The 14,476-nt window shown below is 49.0% G+C and overlaps 2 protein-coding genes across 6 annotated transcripts in view; both read right to left on the bottom strand.

The window, feature by feature from the left end:
* Positions 1-4: 4 nt before the first annotated feature.
* On the bottom strand, positions 5-9,220 carry ICAM3 (intercellular adhesion molecule 3). 5 transcript variants are annotated; one of them, XM_065917750.1, is made up of 8 exons: positions 9,142-9,220; positions 7,342-7,433; positions 6,438-6,704; positions 2,340-2,648; positions 1,723-2,004; positions 777-1,031; positions 411-659; positions 5-323 (listed from the first exon to the last, which is right to left on the bottom strand). In XM_065917750.1, exons 2-8 carry the CDS (start codon positions 7,421-7,423, stop codon positions 133-135), a joined length of 1,635 nt encoding a protein of 544 aa, XP_065773822.1. In that variant the 5' UTR covers positions 7,424-7,433; positions 9,142-9,220; the 3' UTR covers positions 5-132. The 5 variants fall into 5 exon arrangements, with proteins under 5 accessions (XP_065773822.1, XP_065773821.1, XP_065773823.1 ...); XM_065917749.1 differs by lacking the exon at positions 9,142-9,220 and having other exon boundaries at positions 7,342-7,716; XM_065917752.1 differs by lacking the exon at positions 9,142-9,220 and having other exon boundaries at positions 185-323; positions 411-481; positions 7,342-7,717.
* Positions 9,141-14,476, bottom strand: part of TYK2 (tyrosine kinase 2) — a 35,032-nt gene continuing 29,696 nt past the window's right edge. Inside the window, exon 27 of the transcript XR_010660858.1 lies at positions 9,141-9,224. The gene's annotated coding sequence lies outside the window, so the exon portion shown is untranslated. The remainder of the gene's footprint in view (positions 9,225-14,476) is intronic.

The raw sequence follows: 14,476 nt of genomic DNA on the forward strand, positions 1-14,476 counted from the left end.
CGATGTCACTCAATGGACTCGCGAAGCTGCGAGATGGAATCAAGCCACAGTGTAAGGGTTTTCAAGCCTTTATTCAGAATTCGAAGATAGATACAGCCAAGCCCCCGTCGTCTTTGCTCAGTATCACTGAGCTCAAGATAACTCCTCTGCCACAGTTACGGGCTGTGTAGACGTGAGGGGCCACCGGGTGCTCCTTGGCCTCAGGTGGTAAATGTCATGTTGCCTCTGCACCCTAAAGACGTACACTGAGGCTGCAGCGAGAGTCACCAGACCCAAGATCGCTAACACTCCCAGGGCGATATTGACTGTGGCGGGGTTCCGACCTGTGCGGAAAGCGAAGAATAAATACGCTCGTTTCGGCCCCCCCTAAGCTTGCCCGTCCAGGATTAACACGCCTTGCCAAGGCTTACCTTGAACGTCCATCATCACTAACATTTTGTCCATGCCCCGTGAACTGGCCGCCTGGCAGCTGTAGGTACCACTGTAGTTTAACAAGACGAGGAATGGAATCCCGACGGGCACCTTAAACTTGGAGCCTTCCCGCAAACACTGTAGCTGGGGGTTCGGGTTACCCCGGGCCTGACACTGCAGGATATGCATAGTCTTTTCTTTCCACATCAAGCGTTGGGGACATTTAGCTCTGTCAATCGTGGGGCCGTCTGTGGGACCGCCAAATGATCAGACACACCCAACACACCCGAGGCACAGTGGGGCAAGGGAGAGACAAGTCTCAAACCAAAGAAGCAAGGGATTAAAGGTCAGCGTGACCTACTCACACAGGACGCGCAACTGGACGCTCCTATTACGGTGCAACGTCACCCCATCCACCTCGAGGGTGGCATTACAGAAGAAGGTGCGCTTGTCGTCCGTCTCGGTGGCCTTTAGCTGAAGCTGGGCAGGCTGTCCTGGTCCCGCGGCTGGAACTCCGTCCAGCATGACCTGGACTCGGGGTCCGGCCGCGCAAGTCACAGTCACCGGGGTCCCCTCGGCGGCGTTAGGCTCACTCAGGTTCAGGTTGGGCCCCTGGAAGCCTAAAGGCGGGGCATTGCCCAGGAGTTTGCTGACCACACACCTCCCTTGGGTGAAGCCCTGCCCCCACCTGCCTCTTTCCCCTCGGGGTATCCAGGCTACCCCTTCATCTACTCTGCAGCCCTCACCCCACCCAGTTTGGGGTACTCAGGCTCCTCTCGGGTTACTTAGGCCCCTCCTGTCTCAGGTTTAGTCTTTGCCTGTGTGCTACGCCCCCTTGGGCTAGAGGCCAGTCACGTTCTCTTGGGTCAGCCCCGCCCCTCGTTTCTTGAGCTATTTTGTCTCCGCCCCCTCTTACTGCTGCTCTTACTATGGGACTTCCCTGATAGCTCAGTTGGTAAAGAATCTGCCTGCAACGCTGGAGACCCCGGTTAGATTCCTGCATCGGGAAGATCTGCCTGGAAAAGGGATAGGCTACCCACTCCAGTATACTTAGGCTTCCCTTGTGGCTCGGCTGGTAGAGAATCTGCCTGCAATGTGGGAGACCTGGGTTCAATCTCTGGGTTGGTAAGATGCCCTGGAGAAGGGAAAGGCTACCCACTCCAGTATTCATTCTGGCCTGGAGAATTCCATGGACTATACAATCCTTGTCACAAAGAGTTGGACACTTTCACTTTTACTATATGCAGTCAAGTTCCCGGGGTCAGTCCCACCCCTCGCCTCCTGAGCAGTTTTGGCTCCGCCCCCTCTTACTGTAGGCAACCAACTTCTCCCGGGTCTCTCGGTTCTCGACCCCCAAGATTACGTTGCAGACAATCTCTTGGGTGCCCTCCTGTTCGATTTTCGCTGTGGCTGAGGCTGTGAGCGTGTCCGCTTGGCTCACGACTGTGGCATTCAACATCTGGTTCCCCAGCGCCAGGTGAATATGGGCCTCCGACGCTGGGAACAGCCCACTCAGGCTGCAGTTAACAGGCCAGGAGGTTTCCATCTCCCAGAACGGAGGGAAAACGAGGCGCGGGGGGGTCTTGGGCATGGCTTGAAAGGAGGATAGAAGTGAGCAGGAGGGGGTCTCACAGCTGTGGAGATCCCCTTTCCCCATGACACTCATCCCCCTAAACCAGGGTCCTTCTTTCCCAGGATACCTTGTGGCCTTCGTCACCACCCCTCCCCCCTTTCCAGGACACACACAGCCTTCTTCAAAAGTCCCAAGACTGTGACCCTCCCATCTGAGGCTACCCTGCCCAATGGCCAAGGACGTGTGTTCCTTAAAGCCCTGAGGACCAGGCCACCCCATTCTCAGGAATTCCGTGGCCAGGGAACGCTTACTCTGGCTCCACTCATCACCCACCGTCTGCAGTTCTTTCCCTCACCGAAGGTTCGGAGCTTCCTGGGGCCTGAGGTGTTCTGGAAGAGTTCCAGTCCTTGGGACCGCAGGTCCAGTTCTGAGCGGCAGGAGAAATTGGTGCCATGATCCTCTCTTCTCGGCTGCACCATGAACGTGACCTTGGCAGGCTCCTCCTTTCCCACGGGCTGCCGGCCCAGCTCTTCCTCCCAGCGGAGAAGCACCACAGTGAGGTGGTCCCGGGGGGCCCCGCCAAACACCAGACAGCTCAGGTTGAGTTGTTCACCTACCGGCTGCCAGAGGGGCAGGGGTGCCAGCTCCACACGCTCTGGGAACCCTGAATGGAGGCGTGTGAAGGGGAGGGTAGAACTTACCAGTCAGCCCAGCAGCCCCCACTGTGGACAGGAGTCCAGGGTTTCCCATTGCAGGACTATGAACTTCAAGTTAATAAACCTGCTGGACTTACAAGTGTGCTAGTATATGTGTTTGCCATTATCATTAACATCATGATTATTATTTCCTGTTTTGTTGGACACCTTGGCAGGCATTGAAATGAATCAGTTTTTCTGTTCACAGTTAATGGGGACAAAAAAAAGGCAAGGAAGAGGACTAAAGTTTATGGCCATTTATGATGTTAATAGTAATCATAAAACCTCCTGTTTATCTTGAGTTTTCCTTCCTCTTTCCAAATGTCATCCACCTTCATTTACACACCAACCAAGTGAAATCTCCTCTATTATTCTTCCCTTTTATGGACAGAGAAACAGGCCCAGTGAGGTGAGGTGATCTGTCCAAAGATGTGCAGCCAGGAAGGGGCAGAGCCAGGCTTAGACAGTGGGTTTCCCAAACTCCAGACCTGTGTGCCCACCTACCTCCATGACATCAGATCTAGGAAGTCCCCTGACCCCTCTTTCAGCCTCTGGCCTGGACTCTGATCTTGGCCTTTCCCAGAGCTTGGTCCAGTCCTCCCCAGTCTGTCCCAGGTGCTCAAGGCCTAGGGCAGCCTCTTGAGGGTGCTCTATACAGTCCTGGGGGTACTCAACAGATCCATGCTGGGTCCAATCCCAGCTGCAGCTGCAGTGGCCCTCAAAGGCACACACATTCCAAACCCAGGGCCTCCCCTGGGGGAGCAGCTCTCAAGCCTGGCTCTGAAGTTGTCACAGGCTTCCATGGAAAAATTTTAACATCTAACCATTTACAGAGCTTCTCTGGTGGCTCAGTGTTAAAGAACCTGCCTGCCAATGCAAGAGATTTGGGTTTGATTCCTGGTCCAGAAAGATCCCCTGGAGAAAGAAATGGCAACCCACTCCAGTATTCTTGCCTGGAGAATCCCCATGGAGAGAGGAGCCTGGTGGGCTACAGTCCACAGGGTCACAAGGAGTCAGCCACAACTTAGCAACTGAACAACAACAAATTTACAATTTTAGAGTATTTAACAAGGAGGCCCCCATATTAACCTCCACTCAAGGGCTAGTGGTATGGTAGCCAATGCTGATTATGCCTGGGCTCTTTATGGTGGATGAGGGAGCCCCCACATGGAGTGTTTGCCAATTTCTGTGGTGTAAATACTCCCACTTTTGGCTGATTTAAAGCCACTCAGTGTGACACAGAGTTGGGAAGAGATGAGCCCATTGGGCTCTCGTGAGCCAGGACAAAAGACTCCTGCCACAGCACTGGACAGAGGCATCTCAGTCACACTGACGGGGATACCCAGATACACACGAGGCAAACGTGCAGAAATACACACAAGGACACATACAGACACATACTGGCCCAGACATCCACACATGCTCAGAAACAGACATACTCACATAGATACACACGCGGGCACAGATACTGACACATACACACATGCAGACACTCAATACACAGAGATCCAAATCCAGGGGCTTCCCTGATGGCTCCGTGGTAAAGAATCCCCCTACCAATACAGGAGACATGGGTTCGATTCCTGATCCGGGAAGATCCCACATGCTAAGGAGCAGCTAAGCCTATGCGCTGCAACTACTGAGTCTGTGCTCCAGAGCCCGCGAGCTACAGCTACTGAAGCCCGCGCACGCTTGAGCCCGGGCTCCGTGAGAAGAGAAGCCATAAGAAGCCCGAGCGCTGCAACAAGAGAGGAGGCCCACTCGCCACAACTAGAGAAAAGCTTTTCAAGCAATGCAGACCCAGCCCAGCCAAAAATAAATAAATAAAATTTTAAAAGCTAATTTTAAAAGGTACAAGTCCAGAGACACACACAGGCACACACAGCGTACAGACAAACACATTTGTAGACATACAAGTATACTCACACAAAGATAAGGACACTCGGATCCACCTGCTCGCAGACATATAGGTACACAACCATGAATACAGACACTGGTGCACGCACAGGAAGAGCATACACACAGCTACAGATGTACACTACACTTTTCTGAGGCCTCACAAAACCGTAGGCACCCTGAGTGATGTACTCAGCCATTTCCTAGTCTGTTGGGTTCTTTGTTTGTTTTTGGCTGTATCACATGGCTTGTGGGATCTTAGTTCCCCGATCAGAGATTGAACCTTGGGCCTTTAGCAGTGAAAGAACTGAGTCCTAACCACTGGACAGCCAGGGAATTCCCTGTCTTCTTTTAAATGCAGAGAAACCGGAAGGATTCATAAGAAACTGGTAACGGGGATATCAGGTCCGGAGAGGAAGACTTCAGCTGTGAAGAGCAGGGATTTGAGACCTGGACTCCAGGCATCTCTGCTCACAGACCCTGGCAAGTGACTTTACCCCTACTGAGCCTCAGTTTCTTCATCTGTGAAATGAGGCTCACAAGTGTACCTCCCAACCCCAGGCTTTCATAAAGGCTTTTGGGTGAGCACCTATGGGTCAGCACTAAAAACAACAGCCATTCACAGCCCACACTAGGTAAATGGAGACTTAACACTGATCCCCCCCTTTTTTAAAAATACTTTTTGATTTGGGAGCCACATGAATTTATTACCTGTCATAAAAATAAAAGCAATAGGGGACTTCCCTGGTGGTCCAGTGGCTAAGACTCCACGCTCCCAATGCACAGGGGTTCGATCCCTGGTCAGGGAACTAGATCCTACCTACCGCCTGCCGCAACTAAGACACAGTGCAGCCAAATAAATAAGTAAATACAAAAAAAGAAAAAATAGGGACTTCCTTGGTAGTCCAGTGGTTAAGAATCTGCCTTGCAATTCAGAGGACACGAGGTCAATCCCTGGTTGGGGAGCTAAAATTCCCAATGCCACAGAGCAACAAAGCCGGAGAGTCACATGTGCTCCAGAGCCTGCATGTCACAACCACTGAAGCTCACGTGCCACAACTGGAGTCTATGCAAAGAAAGATCCCGTGGGCTGCAGCTAAGACCCAACGCAGCCAAACAAAATAAATAAATAACTATATTAAAAGAAAATTTAAAAATTGAGTAAAAGACATGTCCTTTTTTTTGGCCGCACCGAGAGCCTTCCACGGTTTTAATTCCTTGACTAAAGATTGAACCCAGCCCCTTGGCAGTGAAAGCCTGGAGTCCTAACCACTGGACCACCAAGGTATTCCTGAAATACCATTTTTAAAATGCTTACTAAAAAAAAAAAAATAAAATAAAATAAAATAAAATAAAATGCTTACTGGGCTTCCCAGGTGGCACTAGTGGTAAAGAACCCGCCTGCCAATGTAAGAGACTCAACAGCTGCAGGTTGGATCCCTGAGTCAGGAAGATTCCCCCGGAGGGAAAGCACAGCAACCCACTCCATTACTCTTTGTCTTGGAATGCCATGGACAGAGGAGCCTGGCGGGCTACAGTCCATGGGATCACAAAGAGTCAGACACGACTGAGGCAACTTAGCGTGCGTGCACACACAAAAAATGCTTATTGAGAATAAAATAGGTTGATTTCACAGCTGCTGCTTTGGCATGTGGTTAAGATGTACCCCTCTATCTCTGACTCTGTCTCTCTCTCACACACACACACACATGCACACACACCCCCAGGTCTGAGCTCTGACTGAGTGTCCGGGTCCATTTGTGCAAATTCAGGGCCCCAGCCCCACCTCGCTCCCCTGAACCATTGGTCATCTACCCCCACCACTGCCTAAGGCCATCCCACCTCCAGCCACAGCTACTCACCATACACTGTGATGTTAGAGGAACCTACCACTTGCAACTCATTGCAGAGGCCAGAGCAGAGAAGTTCCATGTCACCAGTCACGTTGGTGAGACGGAAGGCCGCCCAGCCCAGGCCACTGCTGTGGGTCTCCTTGGAGAGGGCTGTCTCCAGGAAGATTAATCCAGGGCTGGGGCAATCTAAGCTGCAGTTTACCACGAGGGGCTTTCCAAAAGGCACCACTGGGTCCTTCGGCTCCACTCGTAACTGGTACATCTGTCCCTGGGCACCTGCATGAACAGAGTCTCTGCTGGGGGCTCCAGTGCCCTCCAGCCCACCCAGCTGCAGGCTCCACCCTCCGACACCTCCCCTAGCCAAGATATGAAGGTCTCTGCCTTCGACGGTGCTTCAGTTTAGTGGGAGAGACAGGATCAGGATGGATGGGAAAGACAGGATCAGGGAAAGATGGATCAGGAACCAAGGAGAGCTGAGAAGGAGGCCAGGAGGAAGTGAGTCGGGAAAGGCTTCCTGGAGGGAACCACTATGGTCAGTTTTAAAGGGTCAAGGAGGATTTAGCCAAGTGAAGGGCAAGAGTGATCCTGGCAGACTGAAGAACATAGGCAGAGATCAAGAGTCCGGATGGAGCAGGGAGTGAATGCGTGCAGGCATGAGTGTTTGGGTGGGTGTGTGTCTATGCTGTGAAGGGGGCAGGGAACAAGTGAAAGGCAGGGACCTGGCCTCAGGGAGTCCTGAAGGCTGAGTTAAGGAGCCACCACTTTCCCCCAAGGATACTGGGGAGCTCCCTGAGAAATCTGAGTCAAAGAAGTGTTGCCGCAGCCCTTGGCAGCAGGGTGTGAGGTGCACTGTTCTCCTTCCCGTCCCCAGCAACCCCCCATCTCCAGCCCTCCCCAGCTCTCTGGGCCTTACCTGTGGACAACAGACAGCAGGCAAGAAGCAGAAAGACGACCGAAGTCCAGCAGACCCTGGGCGGTGGCCCTGAGGGCATCATGGTGGCCGGCCTGGAGGAGGAAGTTCCCTTAATGAAGCGCCGGGCACCGGTGAACAGGCAGGACCTCCAGGGGAAGGAAGAACTGTCACTGCAGCTAAGAATGCAGAAGTCCAGGGGCCACATCTTGCCCAAGCTGAGGGAGGGGCAGGGGGATATTTTGTGCCACCCTGTGGGTGTCCACAGTGACAGTCTCAGGGAAATGGAGAGTGCTGGCGAGTCTCCGAGGAGTCTCAAAGAGGGCAGACCTCAGTTACACTCCTTGTCCCCAGATCAACCCACAGGAAGCGCTAGTGCAATCGGCTTCCTTTTTTCTCAGTACTGGAAAGCCTGGAGGGGGGCAGGGGTGAAGGTGGTAAGACATCTCCTTCCTGTTGAACTTAGGTGAAGTAGGCTGTTTTGTTCCCAGAGAGGAAGTTAATGGGGATATCTGGACACCGGCCTTGAAGGAAAAGGGCTGGGATTTCGAGGTGACGTTTCAAGGAGGGAACAATGGGCAGACTTCTGGGCAGAGCTTCAGAGAGTTAGCATGAGATCTCAATGTTCCTGGGAGGCAAATAAAAGATTTGGGGGGTGACAATGAGGGACCCCCTATGATGAGTAAAACTGTGACAATGAACAGAGCCCACATTTACTGGGAACTTGTGCCAGCCTCTATGTTGGCTGGCAGGGTGACTTCTATAGAGCTCCTTATCTTTCCAATAGTCATGTACGGATGTGAGAATTGGACCATAAAGGAGGATGAGTACAGAAGAATTGATGCTTTCGAATTGTGGTGTTGGAGAAGACTCTTGAGAGTCCCGTGGACTGCAAGGAGATCAAACTAGTCTATCTAAAGGAAATCAACCCTGAATATTCATTGGATGGAATCATGCTAAAACACCAATACTTTGGCCACCTGATGTGAAGAGCCAACTCATTGGAAAAGACCTTGATGCTGGGCAAGATTGAAGGCGGGAGAAGGGGGCGGTGGAGGATGAGATAGTCAGGTAGCATCACCAACTCAATGAACATGAATTTGAGCAAACTCTGGGAGACAGCGAAGGACAGAGGAGCCTGGCGTGCTGCAGTCCAAGGAGTCAGAGTCAGGCACGACTGAGTGACTGAACAACAACCAATCGTTGACGATCTCGAGGTGGTCTCCCATTGCCTGCGTGCAGTGCTAAGGTGGAGTATTTGAGGGACAGCTAAATCCTGAGCCACCGTCTGCCAAGGGTGATACTTGTAACTGAGTTCTTATCCCTGTCTTCATCCCTCTTGCCCTTCTCTTCCAGGTAGCTGGTCTCCTTATCCCAAGAGAAAGGACATGTGTGTGTGTGTGTGTGTGTGTGTGTGTGAGAGAGAGAGGGGGGTGGGGGTGGGCACCCCTACTCCATCAGCTCCATCCCTGAGGCCTTTGACCCGCCTCCCGTGCCTCTGATCTGAGCTTCAGAGAGGGACCTTCTTGAGGACCTTGATGGCGCTCAGGGTTCATCCACTCGCCCCATCCTTGAGGCCATGCCCCCTTCTGACTTGGAGTTCCTGCCCCAGTTAAATCTCTCCTCACTTGCCCCACCTCTGCAAAAGTTCATTTTCCACATGGTGCCAAGAGAGAAACTAAAACCCAAATCAAAAGTACTTGCAACTCATATGTCTGATAAGGGATTAATATCTAGATTGTAAGAAATTCCTACAACTCAACCACGACAAACTCAATTAAAAAATGGGCAAAGGGGACTTACCTGGTGGTCCTGTAGTTGAGACTCCACGCTCCCAATGCAGGGGCCCAGGTTCTATCCGTGGTCAGGGAACTAGATCCCACATGCTGCAATGAAAAGACCCTGTATGTCACAGCTAAAATCCGGTGCAACCAAATAAATAAATATTTTTTAAAAAATAAAAAACGGGCAAAGGACTCAAGTAGATCTCCAAAGAAGTTATAGCCAATAGACACACAAAAAGATGCTTGACATCACGAGCCACTAGGGAAATGCAAATCAACTTCACAGTGAGATAGCTCTTTCACTTGTCACGATGACAACTCTCAAAACCACAAAACAAAACAGAAAGTAGCAAGTGTTGGTGATGATGTGGAGAAACAGAGCCATCGTATTCTGTTGGCAGGAATATAAAATGGTGCGACCACTGTAGGAAAGAGTTTGATGGTTTCTCAAAAAGTTAAGCATAGAATTAAATGATTTTGCACTTCCACTCCTAGATATATAGACTTTCAAAGAATTGAAAGGGTTTCTCTTATAGCTCTGTCGGTAAAGAATCTGCCTGCAATGCAGGATACTCAGGTTTGATTCCTGGGTCAGGAAGATGCCCTGGAGAAGGTAATGGCAACCCACTCCAATCATCTTGTCTGGAGAATCCCATAACAGAGGAACCTAGAGGGTTACAGTCCATGAGGTTGCAAGAGTTTGACACTACTTAGTGACTAAACCACCATCAACAATGAGTTGAAAAGGAGGATTCTAACAGATACTTGCCCACCAATGTTCAGAGCAGCATGATTCAGACTAACCAATAGGGGGAAGCAACCCAAATTCTGCCCATCGACAGAAGAATGGACAAATAAAGCATTTATAAATGGATAAATGAAGCATAGCCACACACTAGAATATTACTCAGCCTTAAAAACAAGTGAAATTCTGACACATGCTACATGGATGAACCTCAAAAACATTATGTTAAGTGAAACAAATCAGACACAAAAGAAGAAATATTCCACTTATACGAGGTCCCTAGAATAGGTAAATTCATAGAGAAATTAGAAGGGTGAGTACCAGGGGCTAGAGGGAGAAGGAAATGGGGAGTTAATATTTAATGAGGGCAGTTTGTTTTGGGGGAGGATGAAAAAGTGCTGTAAACAGATTTTGATGGTGACTGTAGAATATCATGAATGTATTTAATGCCACAGAATTATATACTGAAACCATTTGTGCCTGCTTAGTTGCTGAGTCACATCCAACTCTTTGTGACCCCATGGACTGTAGCCCACCAGGGTCCTCTGTCCGTGGGATTCTCCAGGCAAGAATAGTGGAGTGGGTTGCCAGTCCCTTCTCCAGGGGATCTTCCCAACCCATGGATCAAACCCCCTTCTCCTGTGTCTCCTATTTTGCAGGCGCATTCTTTACCCACTGAGCCATCAGGGAAGCCTCTTAAATCATTTTAAAGTGGTTAAAATGATAACATCCATATTCATAACATTTGTAATAAAAAAAAGTGACATCCACCTATTTTGATTTGTGTCCAAAACATGAGATGGATTGACAGATGAATGGATAGATAGATGGAGAGACACAGTATGATAAAGAAAATGTAGGACCATGGTAATTGTGGAACCTATGGACCTTCCTGGTGGCTGAGTTGGTAAAAAATCAGCCTGCAATGCGGGAGACCTGGGTTCAATCCCTGGCCTGGGAAGATCTCCTGGAGGAGGGCATGGTGACCTACTTTAGTATTCTTGCCTGGAGAATCCCCATGGACAGAGGAGCCTGGCGGGCTACAGGCCATGGGGTCACAAAGAGTGGGACACAACGGAGCAACTAAGCATAGCACATGAATATTCACTGTACCCTTCTTCCAACTTCTCTGAATGTTTGTAACTGTTCAGATAAAATGTTGGAAAAGAAAACCTGCCTCTTGATTGATCAGGTGTCGGCTTGTGTCACAAAAGGAGGGACAAACATCCCCTGAGTGTCACCTGCTGAGAGGACTCACAGCCCTCCGTGAGAGAGGGCCCCAAAACTGGACAGTTTGCCCCAAAACTGGACACGGAACCTGACGCTTGGTCGGTCAAACTGAGAACAGCGGAATGTGTTAAACTACACAAGGACACCAGCAGACTGGTGAAGTCTACAGTACAAACAGCTTCGTTTCTTCAACAGAGATGTTGCAAGGGGGGAAAAGGAAGAAGAGGAACCCAAAACTTAACAGGAATTTGCCTCCAACCAGAAGCAGTGCATGAACCTTGTTTGAATTGTTAATAAACATTTATTTATTGATTTTACTTACCTATTGGCTGTGCCGGGACTTAGTCATGACATGTTGGCTCTAGTTCCCTGACCAGGGTTAGAATGTGAGGTCCCCTGCTTTGGGAGCACAGAGTCTTAGCCACTGAACCACCAGGGAAGTCGCCTGTTTGGATTCTTATTTCAATGAACTGTAAACAACCATTCATCAAATATTGAAGAGACAATTGGGAAAATCTAAACACTCTAAACTATATAATGATATTGAGGGATGACTGTTTAAACTTCTCAATTGTGACAATGACATTGTTAGTTATTGCTTGTGGTGACATTTCTCAAGATATATACCAGTATTAACAGATGAAATGCCATGATTTCTGGGATTTGCTTCCAAATGATCCAGTGGCATGGGTCAAGTTGAAACAAAACTGGCCATGGGGAGACTTCCCTGGTGGTCCAGTGGCCAAGACTCTGGGCTCCCAATGCAGGGGGCCCAGGTTTGATCCCGGGTCAGGGAACTAGATCTCACATGCTGCAAAGAAGCTCCCAAGTGCTACAACTAAGACCCAGTACAGCCAAAAAAAAAAAAAAAGATGGGCCATGAGTATTAGAAGATGTCGATGCTGGCTGCTGGTTAAGTGTGCGTGTGTGCTAAGTCACTTCAGTCCTGTCCTACTCTTTGCAACCCTACGGATCATAGCCCTCCAAGGACTGAACCCACATCTCTTGGGTCTCTTGGATTGGCAGGTGGGTTCTTTACCACTAGCGCCACCTGGGAAGCCCTTCTTGGTTAAGCGTAGGTTCATTATATTATTCTCCCTGGTTTTGAATATGCTTTAAGTTGTCCATAATAAAAGTTTAAAAAAGGTAGCTGCCCGAAGCAAACTACTATATATAGAATGGATAAGCAACAAAGTCCTGAGATCAGATCAAGGAGCTCACCTCCTCCCACACATACATCAAAAATACACAACCTAGAAGGGTGGGATGGAGTGGGAGATGCGAGTGAGGTTCAACAGGGAGGGGACACATGTATACTTATGGCTGATTCACACTGATGTATGGCAGACACCAACACAATATTGAAAAGCAATTATCCTTCAATTAAATACAAATAAAGAAAAAATAACATCTACAGGGAATTCCCTGGCAGTCCAGTGGTTAGGACTCTGCGTTTCCACAGCAGGAGACATGGGTTTAATCCCTGTGTTTAGTCGCTCAGTCGTGTCTGACTCTTTGCAATCACTATGGACTGTAGCCCACCAGGCTCCTCTGTCCATGGAGATTCTCCAGGCAAGAATACTGGAGTGGGTTGCCATGCCCTCCTCAATCCTTGGGGGAACTAAAATCTCACCTGCTGCCTTGCTGGAAAAAAAAAAGTCTACAGAACACTGGAAGATGTCAGACTTCTAAAAGGGCAAGAAAATCTCCACGTAACTGGGTAGGACAAAAGGAATAAAAAGAGAGAGAAACAACAAAGTCCTACTGTATAGCACGGGGAACTCTACCCAACATCCTGTGATAAACCATAAGGGAAAGTAATTTTTTTTAAAAAAAGAATGCAATAAAAAAAAAAAAGCTGCCCAAGAAAAAGCCAAGATAATTTTGAAAAAAGAATGAGCAGAGACCTGCCTTACCAACCATCGAAATATTTTCTGGTGGCAACGACTTTCTAAATTACTGGGTTAGATTGTGCAGCTGTTCCCACTGGGAATCTATCTTGCAGATGCCCTTGAACGTGGGAGAAGCCATGTGAGCACACAGTCACTCACTGTAACGGCAGCACATGTGCGGCAAAAGATTAGGAATGACTACATGAACCTTGGCAGGGAACAAACGCTGGTAATTTTTTTTTTCTTAAGTGCTTTCTTTTTTAAGATTTATTCATTTTTGCCTGCACTGGGTCTTTGTTGCAGCTCAGGGCTTTTCTCCAGTTGTGAGCGGGGGGCTGCTCTTAGCTGTGGTGCCTGGGCTTCTCATCGTTGCAGAGCCCGGGCTCGGCAGTTTCAGTTCCCAGGCTCTAGAACACAGGCTCAGTAGTTGTGGCACATCAGCTTAGCTGTTTCGTAGCATGTGGAATCTTCCCGGGCCAGGGATCGAACCCACGTCGCCTGCACTGGCAGGCAGATTCTGTATCACTGAGCCACTAGGAAAGCCCACTGATGCCTTTTGAATGATGAGTTACAACACAACCATAAAATAGAAAGCTTGCCTCCAAGACCTGTTATGTGGGGGCTGGGGGTGGGGAGGAATAGGTTAGAGCTCTAGATAGCAGTGCCTATTATTTTTTGTGAATGATGGGAAAACATGTGTACAGATTGCCTTATGTCTGGATAAGATGTGTCTGGAAGTCAGAACAGGAAGCCAGATGACATTAGTTGTCTCCCAGGGAGGTGACAATGGTGGCTGAAGGACAGAGAAGGGAAACATTTCAGTACTTATGTCAATATTACCCATCCAAAAAAAAAGAGTGGGGGAGGATTTAGAATTATACTGAATATTTTATTTAATTATTTTAAAATTAACCTAATCAACCTTTTACTTTTTATGTATTTATTTAAAAAATATTTACTTGGCTGCAGCAGGTCTTAGTTGCCAGCTCGTGGGAGCTTCGATCTTCGTTGCAGCACATGAGATCTCTAGTTGCTGCCTGTGAACTCTTAGTGTGGCATGTAGGATCTAGTTTCCAGACCAGGGAATTGAACCTAGGCCACCCTGCACTGGGATTGTGGAGGATTAGCCATTGAACCACCAGGGAATTCCCTGATTATTTAATTTTAAAAGCCATTGGACCAAATTCCCTGGCTGCCCAGTGGTTAGGACTCTGTGGTTTCACCACTGTGGGCCTGGGTTTAATCCCTGCTTGGAGATCTAAGGTCCTGCAAGTTGCATGTATGGCCAGAAAAAAAGAAAAGAAAAAACCGTTATAAAAAGAAAATAACACTAGATTCGTGTGAAGTTGTCCAGTCAAGAAAGCTGCAATGCAGAAGGTCTTAAGAAATCCCTGGGGAAAGAAATTTAACTGTCTTCCACAATGTAGCTTCCCTGGCAGCTCAGCTGGTAAAGGATCTGCCTGCAGTGCAGGGGCCACTGGCTTGAT

Source organism: Muntiacus reevesi, chromosome 1, assembly GCF_963930625.1.
Source record: "Muntiacus reevesi chromosome 1, mMunRee1.1, whole genome shotgun sequence".
Lineage (NCBI taxonomy): Eukaryota > Metazoa > Chordata > Mammalia > Artiodactyla > Cervidae > Muntiacus > Muntiacus reevesi.